General features: G+C 34.6%; 1 protein-coding gene across 1 annotated transcript; it reads left to right on the forward strand.

Moving 5' to 3' along the window:
* Positions 1-13,647: 13,647 nt before the first annotated feature.
* LOC145248726 (acyl-coenzyme A thioesterase 9, mitochondrial-like) lies at positions 13,648-15,258 on the forward strand. Its single transcript, XM_080110376.1, is given in 3 exon segments — positions 13,648-13,874; positions 13,953-14,242; positions 14,245-15,258. Coding segments are annotated over 3 exon segments (1,191 nt in total). The 3' UTR covers positions 14,919-15,258.
* The last annotated feature ends 4,161 nt before the right edge of the window (positions 15,259-19,419 follow it).

Raw genomic sequence — 19,419 nt, forward strand, 5'->3', positions numbered from 1 at the left:
AAGATTTAGCTATTGCCTTCGATATGCATGTGTTCGTTTCTCCACCATTTTTGGGATCAGAGATTGGTGACGTCACTATCCATCTCTAACACAATTTCATCAGGAAGGTCGTTTATAAATAATAATGGTCCAAGGGTTGACCCTTGGAGTACACCTCATCAACATAATGTTGTTTAGATGTACGACTATCAAAGACAACCTGGATCTTTCTTTTGGCTAAAAATGATTTGATTATATTAAATACTCATCCAGTAATTCTTTTGGCTAAAAATGATTCGATTATATTAAATAGTCATCCAGTAATACTACTGTACAAATTAATTTCATATTCATTTGCATATGTCAATATATTATTTGCATATATCAAGTGCTACTGCACTAGCTTTACCAGTTTTGTCCAGTGTATTTTGTAAGTGCATTCCGAGATTAGTGTTAAAACATCTGCAGTTGAACAGGTTTGTCTAAATCCATAATGTTCATCAGAAAGAAATTTTGTATTAACGAGGTGGTAGACTACTACTAGATAAAGGATTTCAAAATTTTAGCAAAGATTGGAAGGAGACTGATAGGCCGATGATTTGGCAGGCTAATTATTTTATCATAATTCTTGGACATTGGTACAATAGTGACAATTTTTCTTACTACCAGGGAAGCAAGATTTGGCAAGACATTTGTTATAGAGTTTAGAGGGGACAGAGCATTTCTTTGAAACTCTATCAGGGATAAGATCAAAGATCAGGTCTAAAGGCTTTGGAAGTCATACTATTATAGATTTTCCAGAAACTGAGGCTTCCTAGCTTCTATGACTCAATGGGTTTTCTGGTTATCTCGGTCCACTTACTCTTATCTGTGACTATTTCATTATTATGTTATAATATGTTGGTCTATTTGCATTAGTGGCTGAAACGCTTGAATGCTTTCTGCTTATGCACAAGTAGTGGAAGGCTTTCTGGTATGTGAGGATCTTTGCAGTTAAGTGATGGAATTTTGCTGCTTATCAGGTTAGTCGGAAGTATTTATGTTGGAAGTATTTATGTTGGAAGTATTTATGTTGGAAGTATTTATGTTGGGAGTATGCGCAATACACAATATGAGGTGGGGAGTGTGGGACAATAACACTCTTATATACAACATAGAATTAATAATATACATAATTAGAAAACCTAAAATGTTTGTATAAGAACTTCCATTTTCTAAATATGGCAGGTAAGCAGATTTGCCAGTCGAAAAGTTGATACAAGTCACGAAAGTAAACCTGTGTCTCTGACAAATCAAATTACCCATCTCCTCATGGAAAAGAGAGAGAGAAATTATGAAAAACAAAAAAAATAGGGGAAAATATAGGGACTTTTAGAATCATACATCCTTTAAGTAGAATTGAACAAAGTAAAAAATTAAACTAGCTTTATAGTGTGAAAAAGCAGTTGGAATATCCAATCCTCATGCTTAACCAACGTCCAAACGTCAATCAAAATCGACATCTGTTATGAACAGTTGGAAACTCCTCAACCACATCTCACCAAACATTTCTGGATAGAGTTCTACATTTTCCATCTTTGTTCTCATTTTCAGATGATATTCGAAAAAACAAAAAAACAAGATGAGATGTTTTGCTGATGCATACAAATGACAGAATTTGTAATGATAAATATTTGGGCAAGGGAAGAGGGAGGACACAGAAAAACAGAAAATATCTCTGGCCAAAATCTCACCACCCAAGAGATATTTTCTTTGTTCGAAAAATAAGTACCTCATTGAATGGGAAAGTCACACTAAGATCAACCTTTGTAAGAAAAGCAATGTCCAGGGTTATCTGCAGAGAAGCCTCCATGAATTGAGACTATTGAGATGTTATCGTTATTTCCGGAGCATGTCTCAATTGTTTAATTTCTGGTTGGTTGAATAATGACCCCTACCGAAAGGCTAGAAGCAGTCGAGGTGAAAAGATTCCAGAAGTCAAAGTCAGCCTTCAGGAGAAAGAGGACTAAGAGTAGTTGGAGCTGAATGTTTAAGGCAGCCAATTGATTTTCCTGAGAGTTGCTGAGTAGTTGGACAGATGTGCCTTTCTTGACAAATTAGGTCATTTCGGGCTCTAAGTAAAGGAGTGTGTTAGTGGGGCATGTATTTCATTCTGGTCAGACAAAACTCTTATTCTGCAAGTCTGCCATTCCACCGTGGGAAAGCGAGTAGCACAAATAATATCCCAAAAAGTAAACATTTTTATTGTTTTATAAAACTGGGTTTGGTTTAATAAAGAGGCAGTGTAGTAATTGTTAATGATGAAAATTGGGTAGAATTTGAATATTTATAGAGACGCCTCAACAAGAACTTCTTTACATTGGATTTGAAGGCTATCATGTTGTATTCAACTGAGAAGCAGGTCCACACGTGAACAGTTCTGTTGTAACACATTCTTCAACATTAGTGGTGATTGTTGGGAGCTTTCTCCACTCTGATGGTTATGAGGGAGTTGGAACCTAAACTGATTTTCAAACCATTTTCGTGGACATAAAACTGCTTTAAACCATGGCTGAAAGGACAATAAACATTCGCAACAATATCAATAACAAAGGGGGAAATAACGGCATTTATTACAGCAACAAATTACAAAAATAAATAACAATGTTTTATTTACATTCAAAAGAAAAGTTCAATCTAACTTTCAGCAAAAAATAATGATCAGTCACTATTATTACAAAACAAAACTATTATTACAAAACAACACTATTATTACAAAACAACACTATTATTACAAAACAAAACTATTATTACAAAACAAAACATACTGCTGAGATGATGTGGTGATAGAGGTCTGATGATACCTGAGGAGACCAACTTCTTGATTTCATTCTCCAAAGATCCAAGTATAAGTTCTAGTACTAAGAAATATTATGAGAAAGAAACCTTGTTTGAATATGATTGGCTGTCTGGGGTCACCACTAGCTTCCTCATCACGCCGCTACTGAAAAGGTACAGCAGGTGTAATTTCAACTCCCTCTGGGTCAAGCTGTTTTCACAGCATTAAACGTAATAGGAAGCAAGAAGAAAGCAACTTATACCCAACCCACATCAGACCTACACTAATGATTAGATAATAAAAAAGAGTTTATTTCTTTAAGCAGAATGTATCTGCACAATGCGTGACGTTCTTATGTAACTTGCATTGCTTTTCATGTTAAACATTTCCATAAGAATCATTGGTGTCTCTTTAGCTTCAGCCTGATATCGACTCTTCTGGTGAGTAAACAATTTATTTTGCTGTTTGAAATTTTCATACTTTTTTAGTTTTAACCTTTGAAAAACGTATTTAATTTCGTTGTTGAATAAACATTTTGATAGGTTTTACTTATTTTCTAGAATAGTGGTTCCTTCATGCCAGGTTCAAATATTGTCAGGGCTACTGCATTGATTTTACATTCATGTATCCACTTTTAGCCATGGATAAAATAATATGGTAGCTGACTTGTTAAAAATATTAATACGTTTTGCTTTTTAAACTAACATTAAAAAACATATTTTAGTTAATGAGGAAACAATTTGATGAGGGTAGTTGTTAATTTTTCTGTAGATATTTTATTCAATATAGTCATGTACAGAGGGGAAGATGACGATAAAACGATGTTCTTAAGCATTCAAATATGAGGAAGGAGCCTTCAAATTATATTTGGATTATCTCCCTTTACTCATAATATTCTTCTGTGTTTGAACATATACTTCATTCTTTTGGACATACAATCAAGGAGTTGGCTCCAGGCATCACCAGAGCATCCCTGCACTCACTTCCTCCATAGAACATATCTTCATTTGCTTGTCTCTAATATACACTTTTCTCTTTCTCTCTTCCTCTCCTCTCTTATCTCATGTCTCTCTCTTTCTCTCTCTCTCTCTCTCCTTTTCTATCTATTTCTTGAAGTCCCCATCTATTCCCGTTTCAATTTCTTGGTTTCAATAAAAAAAGCCTTGTTCAGCACTCTAGCAAAGATGATTGCCATTCTGCACAAATATCCCTCTAAATGGCAAATCGCTCAGGGCCACAGTCAACCATGGACAGATCCACATCCCCTCTTTAGAGTCTGGCATGTCGATAGCCAATCTGGTTTAATCAGTATCCACTTGAACTTGTGCAAGTTCACAAATGGTTGGTGAGGAATTAATCGACTAACACTGGTAACATCATTTAACCACTCATTGAACTGACCCTCATATTATATCATTTTTTTGACCTTTCAGATTAAGTTCAAAGCCCTTGTTGATAGTAGATTACGTTGTGACGTTTGCAAATTCTAAATGGAAAGGGCGGACGAGTTTAAACTAAAATTGTATAGTTGTCTTTATCCCCCATCTACCTTCTCCTCTTTCCCTGTCTCTCAGAAAAAGAAAAAAAACAAACTCGTATAGCTAGAAGCACTCTCAAAACATTCCTTTCTTATTTTGTGAACTTAAAACCAAATGAAACCTCCATGAACAGAGTTTCTTTCCAAGAATTTTCCATTTGTGGAATACAAGATTACAGTCCACTTCCCAGCTGACTACAATATAGTCGTTTTCAAGGTTTCAAATATTAACAAATGCTTTTCGAGCTATGCTTTTAAATAATCAGATTCTGCCTATTAAAAACATCGTTTCCAATCCTCTTATCGTATTGTTAATCATCCATCATCTCATGAACGCTTATCACTGATTGGCCTTAAGCCACGGCAAACCATGTCTAAATAAAGCACATAAAAACTTCCTCTGAGTCATGTCAGTAAAATATAATTTTGTGAATAGAAAAACATTCACTTTTTTTTATATATATATCATTCATATTGAAGACGCTGTTTGTTGATAATTTATCCTCCAAATAATCGTTTTTCCCTCTCAAATGCAGCAGCTTGTTTTAGTTATGTTTAATAGTACAAGCTGTACCTGCCCTGCGTTGTCCAGGATACAGTGAAGTAATTTTTATCTTTAATTTTTATTTGTTTTTACATTTTTAAATGTAAGGTAGACAACTCTTATTATATTCTTCAATTTAAAATGAGTTATCTTCCTTGCACATTTTTATTTTCAGGTGATTATTGTTATATTTCTGAGCGATTTATGGCGATAAATAATAAGGCTATACATCCAAAAACAAGTATAGTTTTAAGGCTCACAAAATTTATACTAGAATTGTCCGCAAGGACTCATGGCATAAGAGATATAGAACTAAGTAAAATTCATTTCTAAATAAAATTTTTATGGATGTTGAAGGTTCAATCCTCTGTGTGAACGATACTAAGAATACAATTACAAACGACTTAAGACTTCTATCCAATCATGGTTGAAGGAGCGAAAGAATGCTACCCCTACCCTTTCTGTTCGAAATTCCATGTAGATTCTTAAATTCGACAAGATACACCTGAAGAAGGTTGGAGGTTACATTGACCAAAACATTGCGAAAGATGAGAGCAGTTGTTCAAATAATACAAACTTCTAATGCATTTTTCACTTCAAAATTGGTTATTCCCCTTGCACATTCTTATTTTTAAGTGATTATTTACAAACATTTCATATTATTATACAAGCTAATTAATTTTTAGAATAAATTGTAACAAAGTATATCATGATATTGTCGATAACATGGTGCAACAATACCTAATGAAATTGGCTAGTTAGAAGCAATGTTTGATCTATCAGCTTAAATATTATTTGGGCCTAACTTTTAAAGCCTGACAAGATGACTTTATATATTAGGTATTTTATATGGAGTTGGATGACCTCAAATTTTCTTATTTTGTAAAGCAATTGCTTTTTTTTGGAGAGGAAATGGTTGAGGTATTTTCAACAAAATTTCTTGAATTCCTTCATTTTGTTTACTTGTAACTCCTGCTGCTTACCTACTGACACATATCTCCCATAGCTTGTTTCTCTGAAAAGCTTATTCATACGTGTTTATTATCATCAATTGTACTCAGAGTTCTCAGGCCAGTGATCATCGGATTATTTACTGATAAAAACGGATAGTGTTTCCTGGAGTCTGAGAGACAACAAGTCTTCCAAGATTTCCAATACTCTCAACCTCTTTCAATAATCTTTGCAAATGACTTTGCTTTATCGCAACAGTTGCTTACCATTGATTTCTCACTGGAAATGAACATTGATTTTCATTGGAATTTGGGTGGCAATAAGCCTCTTCAAAGGTCTCAATACTCTTCACACTCATTCAGTGAAAGTCTGACTAGTACTTTCCCTTCTTGTTCTTTCCACCCTCTTTATCCTTAATGACTATTTTGTGTGTGTGTGGGGGGGGTCAAAAGTTTATAAGATTTCTTGAAGTTTTAGTTTCCTGGGGTTCATGTGGTGTTCTTTCAATCTTTTAGTTTTACTTCTGTTGCAATTTTTATCTAATTAGTGTTTGTAGTTTACGTGGGTTAGTTTCCGCATTTGAGAGTTTTCCTTAATATTTCAGTCTTAGTCTTCCTCTTGATTTCAATTTCCTTTCTTATCAACTTGCCCTAGACAATGTTCATCTACTATCCTACACTTTCTGTGATCTTCAGATCATTTTATTGTCTACATCAAGATCAAGTTTAAACTCGGTGAAGCATCTGATGTTCCTTTCCATCACAGAGCATAATTAATTGTTGGATTGGAGCTTTTGATCTTTTCATCTGGAAAATTCTATTACATGCCCAATCTATTAAAGTCAGAATTATTGAGCAGGTGCTTTCGAAAATTTTGTAAGATATCGAACAGAGAACTAAATGAAACTAAGATCTCTAATCCAACCATCACTAATGATCCTAAGGTGATCTTCTCAGCATCTGATGAAGTTAAACTTTAAAATCTCCACTTCGCACTCTTAGTGCCACTCATTATCATATTATCATATTATCATATTATAGTGCCAACTTATCATTGTAAATACGTTTAGCGATATACATATATCAGCCTGGAACGTTGCAACACTTATCAGGAACCTCGATGCAAGGAAGGCAACTGATCTGTACAATATACCAATCAGTTTGCTTAAGAATTTGCTCCTTTAATTCTAATAAAATTACACAATCGTTGCTTACAGGAGTAAATTCTTTCAATCTATTTCGACTATCTCGTTGGTCTGTCTGATATTAAAAAAAAAAACAATCTTCTGCATTTCTGTGCTGCACAACAAAAACAATCTACTTAGTGGTAAGCAATACGCATTTCATCCTGCAATGTCAACTGCTGATGTGCTAACTTTAATATCGAATAAGATCAGTAAATCTCTTGATGGAAGTTTGTTTTGAGAGCGATAACCTTTGATATCTCAAATGCCTTCAAAAGGATCTGGCACAAACTCTCTAGCTATGGAATTTCTAACGTCTTTGCAATCATCAAACCTTTTCTCTCAGAGAGGTTTATATCAGTAGTTGCAGATAGACAGAGGTCATAAGCAGATTGAATCAATGCAGCATATCTCAAGCGTTTATTTTACATCCAGAAATCTTCCTGATCTTCATTAATGATCTTATAAATCATAACCTGAGATCATAAGTTGATATCTCCGCAAATGACACAACTGTCTATGGCAGGACCTTGAAGAGCACTAATGATCAAGGTCTATCTGATTTTCACTCTTCGGACATGGATTATCTGGTTCACTAGGAAACAGTATTTTCGTATATCTAATAAAACTAAACTTCTCTCGTTTCCATGCCTATGGTTCAAGAAGCATAGCTAACACATAAAAAGTTGATATGTCGTACAATAGATAATAATAGATAATAAAAGGTTTCCATTCTACTAGATCTACAGCAGATTTGATAACGGTTATATCTCAGAGGATTCGCAAATCTCTCAACAGAGGCTTCCTTTGTAGGGCAGTTGCTCTTGACATACCAAAGGCCTTTGATAGGGCATGTCATGAAGGTATACTTCACAAGATCTCCAGCTATGATATAGCTGGAAATGTCTTCTCAATTATTAAACTATTTCTCTTTGATATGTACATAAGAATAGTGGCATCAACCACAGAAATGCAGAAAATGCAGAAAATGCAGAAAATGCAGAAATCAGAACCTCACAATATTAATGCTGGAGTCCCTCAGGGGTCCATCCTGGACCCAACTCTCTTTCTGATTTATATCAATGATCTTTCAAATCACACCCTGATAATTCATAGACATTTATGCTGACGACACCACCATCTATGGAACACATCAAGGGCTGTAAATAACCAAGTTCTCTCTAATTCTTTCTCCTCTGATCTTGAGCACATGGTACAATGGGGAAAGAAAAAGGTGGCTGGTTACTTTTAATGCATCTAAAATCAAACTTCTATCTTCATATCATCAATGCTCTGTTCCCCGTCTGGTATCAGTTGAAATGAATGGCTTTCGTCTTGGGGAGGTTCCATGTTTTGACAAGTTTCTAGGCTTGACCTTTACTCCTGATCTGAAATAGAACACGTTACCGCTCCATTAGATATCTCACTGCTAATGCAATTCTCTACCAAGCCAGGTGCGTCCAAAGATGGAGTACTGTTGCCACATCTGAGCAGGAGCTGCTAGAAAGACCTTATCCTGCCTCAACAGAATTCAAAATAGTCTTCGCAGCCTAGTGGGGATGTCCTTTTCTCTTCCCTGCAACCTCTTTCCCACAGAAGAGACGTTGCGAGCCTGTCTTTGCTTTAGCGTTATTTTCATGGAAAGTGCTTGTCTGAGCTCCAATCTATGGTCTTCCCTCGCCAACTTTCATGAAAAACACACGTCTAACTGAAACCACTGTCAATAATTACCCCCACTCTTTATCTGTGCCTAACCCATAACGTACATTCTATGAACAAAGCTTCTTTCTTAGATTTTCACGCCTGTGGAGCTCTCTTTCGTTTGCTTGCTTTCTAGCTGACTATAAGTTGGTAGTTTTCAAGTCTAACATAAACAAATTCTTGATGAACTGTCTTCTTAAGTAATCCAATTTACCAAATTTCCATTACTAATGATTACTATGATATTATCCCATTAACTACTGCACACTCCTTAACCCTTATCCTCGAGTGGCACCTGGGCTTTGATAAGTGATGAATCCTATGTAAAAAATATAGATTGAACCAAACTATTTATTTGTGGGTGATATATTTCGTAATTCCAAGGATATATATATATATATATATATATATATATATATATATATTAAAAATAATGGCCAACTTGTGAAGCACACATTTTTCATGAAAAATTAACAGTAGCAATGTTAAAATTCCTCTTTTGCCCTACTTGATATGAATAGCTTTCTCCTTAAAGAAGCCCATTGTTTTGATAAGTTCTTAAGACTAATTTTCACTTCAAATCTCAAATAGATGTGCAGCAGTTTTTACTAAGTTCACTGGAAAAATCGTTGAGGCGTTCATCCCTATCGTCTATCTCTCCTTCAACAAGTTGCAGTTAATTTCATTGGCTGTTCGCACATTCCTTAAATTTAGGAAATAACAGAATAAGTAAAATCGAACTGCTAAAAAAAAAATTTACCACTAACTGTGGGTATAGACCGCTTCATACCCTCCAAAAAATTTCGGGTAAAGCCCAATAGCCAGCTGCGGTTCACTTCAGAATGTGCCGCCACCACTGCACACAAAAATCACTATTTCCATTATTTGCACCATAATAGATGTTGTGAAACAAAAGCCAGCAATCATTGTAAAAGAATGATAAAAAGGCAAGAGATTCATATGCTCAGACATCAAATTTAAAGTAGCTGAGCAGCCGCTTGGCTCCAACCTGTTTTGACAAATAATAAACAGGATCCTGAACAGAAGTGTTTTCTCTATCCCTTCCATCATCAGTGGACCTGACATAATCTTGACAGCATCTGACAAAGCAAAACACTTTGTCAAAAACTTTCCAACAAATTCTACCCTTTGTGATCAGGGCCGCCTATCTCCCTCCTTCCCTCCTTCCCTCCTGTGACTGAAAACACACTAAGTGACATACAAATTTCTGTACGTAATGTTGCCAAGCTTATCAAAAACCTTGATTCTAGTAAAGCAAAAGACCCCGATGGCATTCCAGTCATAGTGCCCAAAAAGCTTCAATCAGAACTAGCTCCCATACTTACAAAGCTGTTTAAACGTTGCCTTAAAGAGAAATGCTTCCCAATACCTAGGAAAACTTTATCTGTCTGCCCTGTATTTAAAAATTCTGGTGATCGATCATCTCCCTCTTAGTACAGCCCAATCCATTTCTTGTGCGCCATGAGGAAGTTGCTGGAAATTGATAAACAGAGAAATGGTCAACCACCTTGGCAAAAACAACCTGCTCAGTGACATGCAGTATGGTTTCCGCTCTGCAAGATCTACAGCTGATGTACTAACTGCTATATCACACAGAATTAGTGAATCGCTGGACGGAGGTTTTGTCTTTAGAGCAATAGCTCTTGACATATCAAAGGCTTTTGATAGAGTGTGGCATAAAAGTCTACTTAACAAGATCGCTAACTATGGAATAGCTGGGAATGTTCTCTCAGTTATAAAGTCCATTCTCTCTGACAGGCTTATAAGAGTAGTGGTTAATGGGCAGAAATCAGAAACTCACTGTATTAATGCTGGTATCCCTCAGGATTCCATACAGAACTGCCCACTTTTGGAACACTGTTCCGCTGGCATGCTTCCGGCTAAATACATCATGGTAGCCTTCAAATCTAATGTAAACAAATTCATGTTAGGTCGTCCTCATAAATAATCAAATTCCACCCAGTTTACATCATTAAGTATTTCAATATTTCACTACCACCTTACATTCATTAATCTTCATCCTCAAGTAGCCTTGCGACCTTGATAAGTGGTGGCTCCAAAGTAAAAAAAAAACAGAAAATAACCAAACAAAATGTTGTCATCCAGCAATAGAAAATCGGATACTTTGAACCTAATAAAATTGACTTTTTTCGTAATAAATCCTACTCCTTTTCGTTTTTTACATGATTAATTATACAGACTTATCCGGTTCGATTTCTGTACTAGGTTTCGTAAAGCTGACCAAATGGAAAAATAAACTTAGTAGTGTCAATTTCGAGTTGTTTAACCAAACAAACAATTCTTCTTCTGATTTTCTTATTTTTACTTCGACTTCTTTCATTTTTGTCCACATTTTAATCTATAATTAGTTATACAAAAGCTTTTATTTACATATTGCATGATTCAATTCTAGCCTGCATTTTTACCTCATGATTTTATACAATGACACCGATTTATTTACATTTCACGTCATACACACTATTTTGGCTGGATTTCTGTACTAACTTTCGTACAGCTGACCCAACGGCAAATTAAACCTAGCAATGTTACTTTGGAGTTGTTAATCAAACAAACAGTTTTTATTCTGAATTTCCATTTATACATGATTTCTTTTTTCCTCCACGTAAGTCTATGATTAGTCACGAAGAAGCTTTTAGTTACACACTGCGTGAATTTATCATGTTCTGCATTCCGTTAAGTGTAAACGACACCGATTTCATGCCGTACAGAATATTCCGGTTCAAATTATGTTCACCTAGTCCTTTTCAGAACAAAAGTACAAAAGGGGGAGGTGCTCTACAGAATTTGAACCTAACAAGATCTAAAGCTGGCCCAACAGAAAAAACAACTTAGCAGTGTCGATTTCGATTTCTTTAACTTGTTTGATTTATATAAAAACTTCTTCTGTCATTTTCACACTCATAACACACAAAAGCTTTTATTTACACTCTGCATTTTCACCTAACAATTATATACAATTTTATACAATATTATCGATTTGTTTATATTTACAGTCCGTTGTCGTCATCATCGTCATCGTCAACAATGTCGTTAGTTATGCAAAAGCTTTTATTTATACATTGCATGATTTTATCCGACTATGCATTTTCGCAGCCAGTGACAGCCAGTAGATGCCAGTGCCCAACAATGTTCAAAAGTTGACAGCAGAGCAGACCAATGGAGGCAGATGCCATCACCAATGGAGGTAGATGCTTATCACGGCTGCCAGTGACTCGCAGTTGCAAACACAGCCAAAACCCACTAGTACCTACTAGTACCCACAAGTAAAATCTCCCCAATCCAATGCTAATCGCCAGTTTGGCCATGATTGCCAGTGCTCCACATTTTCGAGGGCTGGCAACCGTAGTTTGATTGTTTTTTTATTTTTATTTATTTATTTTTTTGGTGGAAGGGTTACCGAATCTGCCCTAGCTTTGTGTTATAGTTCCACTGGGCAACGCCGGTATATGGGTCCTGCTAGTTTTTATATAAATTAAACTTCAATTATACTCTGAAATTTAAATCTAATATATATGAATTTTTCATGAAATTTAAATCCTATATATGAATTTTTCATGCTAGAGACTAGATGTGGTCCCAATGTCAGAATGCCGTCTTAACGTAGGGGGTGGGGGTGGGGTGGGGGGTGGGGAGATGAAATTCCTTTAACACTTCAAATGAATTCTAATTTGATGAAATGTGTCTTCTTCAGCGAATTCTATGTATTAAATTCTGTAAATAAGACGCTGTAAGTTATTTCGAATCTCTGCGTTACTTCTATGTTCTGAACCACACGATTATTTTTTAAATGAAATTAAATGAAATCAAAGAACATATTTTCCCTTTGTTTATATGTAATAAAATGTAAGCCAAAAATGTTAGTGTATTTAGTATGCAATACCTCTGTTTTTGTCTTTGTCCCTCTCTTTATCGTTCTCTCTCTCTTTATCTCTCTCTCTTCCTCCCTCTTTTCCTTCTCTCTCTCTCTTCCTCCTCTGTTTGTCTGTCTCTTTCGCCCCTCTCTCTCTCTGTCTCTGTCTCTGTCTGTCTGTCTGTCTGTCTCTCTCTCTCTCTCTCTCTCTCTCTCTCTCTATATATATATATATATATATATATATAAATCTCACCTGTCTGTTTAAATATATGTATGTATGTATGCATGTATGTATGTTTGTTTGTATGTTTGCCTAAAACTTTCGACAAAGGCGACGGATTTTCACGAATCAATATAGTTTTGAAGCTCGCGTCTTGGAAGACAAATATCGAAAAATTGACCAAAAACATTAATTCCTTCACCCTCAACTGGGCAGTTTTCTACAAGGAGGGATCGATTTTTTGCAGGCCATTTTTGCTAGTTATCATATCGGTTGGATTGATTTTTCCTAATTTTAACATTCCGAATTTCCGGTCGCGTCATGGAATAGAGGTAAGATGTCAGCTTTTCTTTAATTTTCTTTTCCACCTTTGTGTCCCGGGTTCGAGCCTGTCTGCCTGCCTACTACTACATTTTTTTTTCTCAACACACATCTCTAAATACCCGGGCAACGCCGGGCACCCAGGCTAGTCTATTTATAAGCGTTAATTTAAGGGTATTGCCATAAAACTGAACAGCTAAGTGGCTAAGATATCCAAATCCTCAATTTAAAGTTTTCTGTTAAAGTAAACTCTTCTTTAATATGATGGTGCTAATTCAGTTATGCTTTGTATCCAAGTAAACAAAAATATGATAAGTATATTTTTATTTGATTTAATTTGTTAGAAATATATAGACTAAAAAAAAAAAAAATTAAGTCCGTCTCCATATTGTCACTTTCCTTTATGATGCCTTCTATTCTTGAAATTTTATGTTTTCTTTTATAGAAATCCGAAGAACTGTCCACACCTTTCACATCACCAAAAATCTTTGAAGAATCATGCTGTATTTTTCTGCCTTCCAATGTCGTTTCCTCGGTTCTTTTGGTCAGTACCTCTTCCAACAGCACTCCGTTCACTTAAGTGCCATCCAATGTGTCTCGTTAAGTCGGAAAACAAAGACAGTTGCTGTACCAACTTTAGAAGACTTGAAACGGGATGTTGACGCTAAAGCAGAACCTCACAATATTAATATATTATTTAACAGGCAACCTGGCGAAAAATCAAAGTAAACTTCTTCCTAAAACGATGCGTGATAGTTATTCAGAATGCCTTCTTCCTTTATCCAGTGATATTATAACAAAAGAAAAGTACTTGAATGCATACAAACATTTCGCGTGGGCAGAATTCTTGATGATCTTTCGTTTTCTGTTTGTATTGCTTACAAACATTGTAAGGATATCAGCTCGTTCGGGAAGTCGTCTCTGATCTTTGTTACAGCTGTCGTCGATCAGATTACTCTGCATAGTCCTGTTGTTGCAGGCCAGGATGTAAAATTATGTGGCAACGTAACCTGGGCTGGACAGACCTCATTGGAGGTGACGATGACCTTGGAACAAACCCAGGATAATGCTGTCAAGAAATTATTAGAAGCAAAGTTATCGTTGCCAGGATTCATGAAAACAAAGGGTCAGCATTTATTAACCCATTAGTACCGGATACAGCCGATGAGGAACGTCTCATCAAACTTGGCCAAGCTAATAAAATGAAAAGACAGCAAGAAGCAAAACGTTCTCTCTTGTTAATGGCGCCCAATGAGAATGAGCGTTTTATTATTCATAAATTGTTTTTGGATACAATCGACCCACAAGCAGTCTCTTTCAAAATTCGCGTAAAGCCTGAAAACAGTGTCTGGCTTTCCGAAACCAGTTTGAAGAATCTAATTATTTGCCACCCTGAAGAACGGAACATGTACAATAAGATTTTCGGTGGTTTTCTCATGAGACAAGCTTATGAATTGGGATGGGCAAATTCATTCCTGTTCAGCCAAGAACGCTGCAGTCTCAACCAAGTTGATAGTATAATATTCCGGAAACCAGTCGAAATTGGTGCATTACTATTTTTCTCTTCATAGGTTGTCTATACGGAGGGTCCATTCATTCAGGTGAGGGTTCACGCAGAAAATGTAAATCCGATCACAAGAGTTCATGAAACAACTAACGTCTTCCATTTTACGTTTGAATCGAGCAGAAAAGATTTACCACTAGTGACACCGCAAACTTACGGTGAAGTCGTGTTATGTCTTGATGGCAAACGGCATTTTATGTACTGATATTCTGAACTGTTGTAGACCTGTTTTCCTAAATACAATTGGCATAATAGTTCTCGATGCAGAGTAGAAACGTGCAATCTGGGTTCAAATCCTATAAGATCTGTTTCATTTTCTCATACTCTTAGGTATAAACCATTATAATATTTGTTAATATTTTTTCTTCTGGGGTGATGGGTAAACATCAAAAACCTATATGTTACGAAAATATACTTATTGAAATGTATTCTTTGTCTTGCATATAATAAAAATTCTCGATTTTAAATTTAACCGTTTCACATCATAAAATTTAAATTACTAAATTATAATTTATTTGCTCTATCTATATTGAGCAATTTTCATTTAGCTGGGATTGTCTTTATAAAATATTACATCCGATAATATTTTGTAAAACCGTTAATCACTGGATTTGCATACCAGTAGATCTATTGCATTACATTATTCTGAAGTATATATATATATATATATATATATATATATATATATATATATATATATATATATATATATATATATATATATATATTAAGTAATGTGATTTACAATTTAAAAATTAAAAAAAAAATTTTTTTTAAATTTAAAAATCAAATTTTAATTAAATTAAAAATCAGTTTCATAAGAAGGAACAACAACAAAGTCAATTATAATTGACTTTGTTGTTGTTCCTTCTTATGAAACTGATTTTTAATTTAATTAAAATTTGATTTTTAAATTTAAAAAAAAATTTTTTTTTAATTTTTAAATTGTAAATCACATTACTTAATATTGAATTAGCTCTAGGACATTTAACTATCGAGCTTATTATATATCTAAATTACAACGAGCATTTCCTGTATTTTAATTAAACTAGTAATTTCACTGTTACATTAAAATACACTTAGCTCTTTAGACTATTATTCTAATCTCCTTTAAATTATATATATATATATATATATATATATATATATATATATATATATATATATATATATATATATATTATATTCCCAATATTTCTAAAAGAATATTTGAGCTATCAAAGAATGAGAGTCTTTTTGATAAAAACAAAGATTATTACAATGAAACTCTTCTCAGATCGGGATACCATGGGAAAATAGAATACAAGAAGAGTGCAAACAGTAGGAATAACAAACCTAACTGCACAATATCGTACAACATGGCAAGGAGAGCAAGAAAGAAACCAAAGATTAATAATAGATACAATAAAAAGGATCAAAGGAATAAAAACAGTAAGAGTAATAATATCAGTGAAACAGGTAATGGTGAGGTTGATACTCGGAATAAGAGAAACAAACGCAAGAAACAGGTTTGGTTTAATCCGCCGTTTAGCGAACATATCCAAAACAATATCCCTAAGGAATTTTACAGAATAATTGAAAAATATTTCCCACCTGAGAATAGATTAAGCAAAATAATTAATAGGAACTCAGTAAAACTCTCTTTCTCCACCTCTGCCAGGTTAGACAACACTGTAATAAGCTCTAATAACAGGAAAATAAGCAAAATAAGGAATAATAAGTCAGTATCAGAAGAACTGGTTTTAGAGAGAAACTGTAAGTGCAGCATACCTAGCAATTGTCTGTTGGATGGCAAATGCTTTACTTCAGAAATAGTGGACAAATGTGAGATTAAGGCTGATAATAATAATAAGGTATATCTTGGAGCCACGGGGATGCGTCTTTAAGGAAAGATTCAGAAACCATACTGTATCCTTCAAAAAATGAACCGAGAAATGAAACTAATAGAGAAGGTGATAATGATAGAAGGGGGGATGGAACAAGAATTTACATTAGAAATAAAGAGAGGAACACAACTGCATTAGGTGATTTGTAATAAAAGCCGTTCATTAGGAATCTGACTTAGCTGGGGTGTTCTTCAATCTTATTATATTATTATTAACATTATGTTGATATATGTATATGTTTGCATATGTTTGTCATAAGAATCAGCTGGTGGAATTTCTGTAGTTACAGTGGTGATGCGATGCGGTAACTTTTTGATGATAACAACTTTCATGCATCTTATAAAGAAAACAACACACACTCTTGCGTTTGACTACTTTTGGGAGTTTTATTTGTTTTTAGCAGTATTCATCTATACACATATAAAACAACCCTCCCACTTTTCCCCCTACGATGGTGGCGGGAGAAGCTGCTATTCAAAGCAAGTTAGTCTTTCTTGTGATTCATTGGCAAGAAAAAGATCTTTTTCTATTCACCACGTCAGCTTAGCAACGTCCTGTCTTTGTAACGTCACTGTCGGGATACATTTTCTATTTGGAAAATTCCACTCTACTCAAGTTTTAAACTTACATTATAATTTACCATAGTAATTTTATCTTGATACACCCGCGTTTAAAAATTATTACATAAAAACATTATTTACACTTACAAAGTAATGTTCCGTTGATCTCAAGAAAATGAGTTTTTAATTGTTCTCCTACTGGACCACGATACTTTTTGCCTTTTCACTAAGTTCAGAATAGTTAACAATCGAGAAATCGTTAAAAATCAGTATTAAATGATTTATCCCGAACGCAGAAGAATTTAATTGTCTACCCACCTGTATACGTTTAATGTGCTAAAACTTTTTTTTAAACAAGTTTAAAATTTTTTAAAATGTCATTTCGTTCATAGCGGCTATGACCGTCACATGAACACATGAAAAAAAAATCAATAAAAAAAATTATCATGGGCAGAGGGTCATGCCCGAAAAGAGAGTAAACAGTGACTTACTCTTTCACTAGCCAGATGACAAGCCTCATCCCACAGACTTGGGTTACTGGTAAGTCATTTTGTTTTTACTAACTCTTTAGGCGTAAACATTTTCAACAGTCAAGTGACAGGTGACCATTTTTTGTGTATGTATGTGTTTACAAAGACAGCTAAAAATAGAATTTTGAAAAAAAAACAAACAAAAAAAACAGGACATTTTCGACAGAAATAAAAATCTGTGGTGGGTACCTAATATATCGTTTGGTTATCTCCATTTTTTATTTTTATGCTGAGTCATTTAATATGTTTCTTTGACCACAATTCTTCAACGTATCGACCTTTTCATCTCACTGTTTTTTGTTTTTGTTATAAACAAAAGTTGGCTTGATTCAGACCATAGGTTGGTATTAAAAGTTGAAACACAAATGTTAGCGATTTCGTTTCGTCTTCGGCATCTTCTGTCTCAGGTGTTGGAGTGTGAGCTTTCGTCATTGGAGAGCCGAATCTATCAGAGAAACCACCTGGTCTCCTGCCCGACGGTACTCATTCGTCTGCCACGTTTATTATACCCCCTCCCCGTCTTTCTAATCCCCTCGGCGCTTGGTAAGTTACTTGGACTTTCTTTTTTCTTTCTCTCTTTCTTTTTTCTGTCTTTCCTTCCATCTTTTATTTTTGTTTCTTCTTCTACTTTTTCTTTCTTTTTTCTTTTTTCCTTTCTTTCTTTTCCCCTGTCTTTCTCTTTTCTTTGTTTTGTTTCTTTTTTCATAAATCTAATCATTCTTTTATGTCTTTTCTCGTTTATGTTTTCGTATTTCTTTCGTCTACATTTTTTTATTTGTTCCCATCTTTCTTTCCTTTTCTTCCCCTTTCATCGTTTTTATTTTATTTTGTTTTTCATTTTTGTTTTCTACTGTCTTTCTTTTTAAATTCCTTTTTCGCATTTTGTTTGCTTGTTTATTTGTTTCTTGCTTGATTTTATCCTTTATTTCTAACTTCCGTATTTCTCCCCTTCCTTTCTTTTTTATCTTTCTGTCTTCCTTCATCCCATTTTACACCCATCTACTTCTTTATTTTCCCCTCTCATATTCTCTTTTCTTATTTGTCTTTGTTTTTCTAATTTATTTTATTCCCTTTACCTTTCACTATATCTTTTATTTCTCTGTTCTATTTTCTTTTTTCTTTCTTATTTTGCTTTTCATTATTCTTCTCGATTCTACGAGTTTATTTTAGTACTAAGTAATTGTTTATCAAAGTCCAAAGGCCACTCGATGATAAGAGTTAATATGTTTGTCAATTGGAAGATTTGAGACGATGATTTAAACTGAGAAAAATTTGATTATTTAAGAGGACGACTTGACTATAATTTGTTAGTATTGAATATGAAAACGACCATGTTCTAATTAGCAGGGAAGCAATCCCGTGGTATTGTTCTTGGAAATAAACATGGAAATTCCATTTAACGTTACATACACAGAGGAAGACAGGAAATTATTTACAGTTTTTGTAGTAAAATGAGTTCTTACTGTAGATATTTTACCAGAGATTGGAGCTCAGTCAGACACCTATCATGAAAATAACGATAGAGTTGAGAAAAACTAACAACGTCTCTTCTGTTAGAAAAAGGCTGTAAGGGAATAAAAGAGAACACTCCACTAGATTTTGAAGTCGATTTTTTACTCCGTTAAGACAGGAAAGAGTGAAGTGAGCGCCGATTTCCCAGATGTGGCAACAGTACTCCAATGGCGGACGTATCTGATTCTTATAAAAGATTGCGCCAGGAGTTATGTATG

This window comes from Euprymna scolopes, chromosome 27, assembly GCF_053919585.1.
Source record: "Euprymna scolopes isolate OS-2025 chromosome 27, ASM5391958v1, whole genome shotgun sequence".
In the NCBI taxonomy this organism is placed as follows: domain Eukaryota; kingdom Metazoa; phylum Mollusca; class Cephalopoda; order Sepiida; family Sepiolidae; genus Euprymna; species Euprymna scolopes.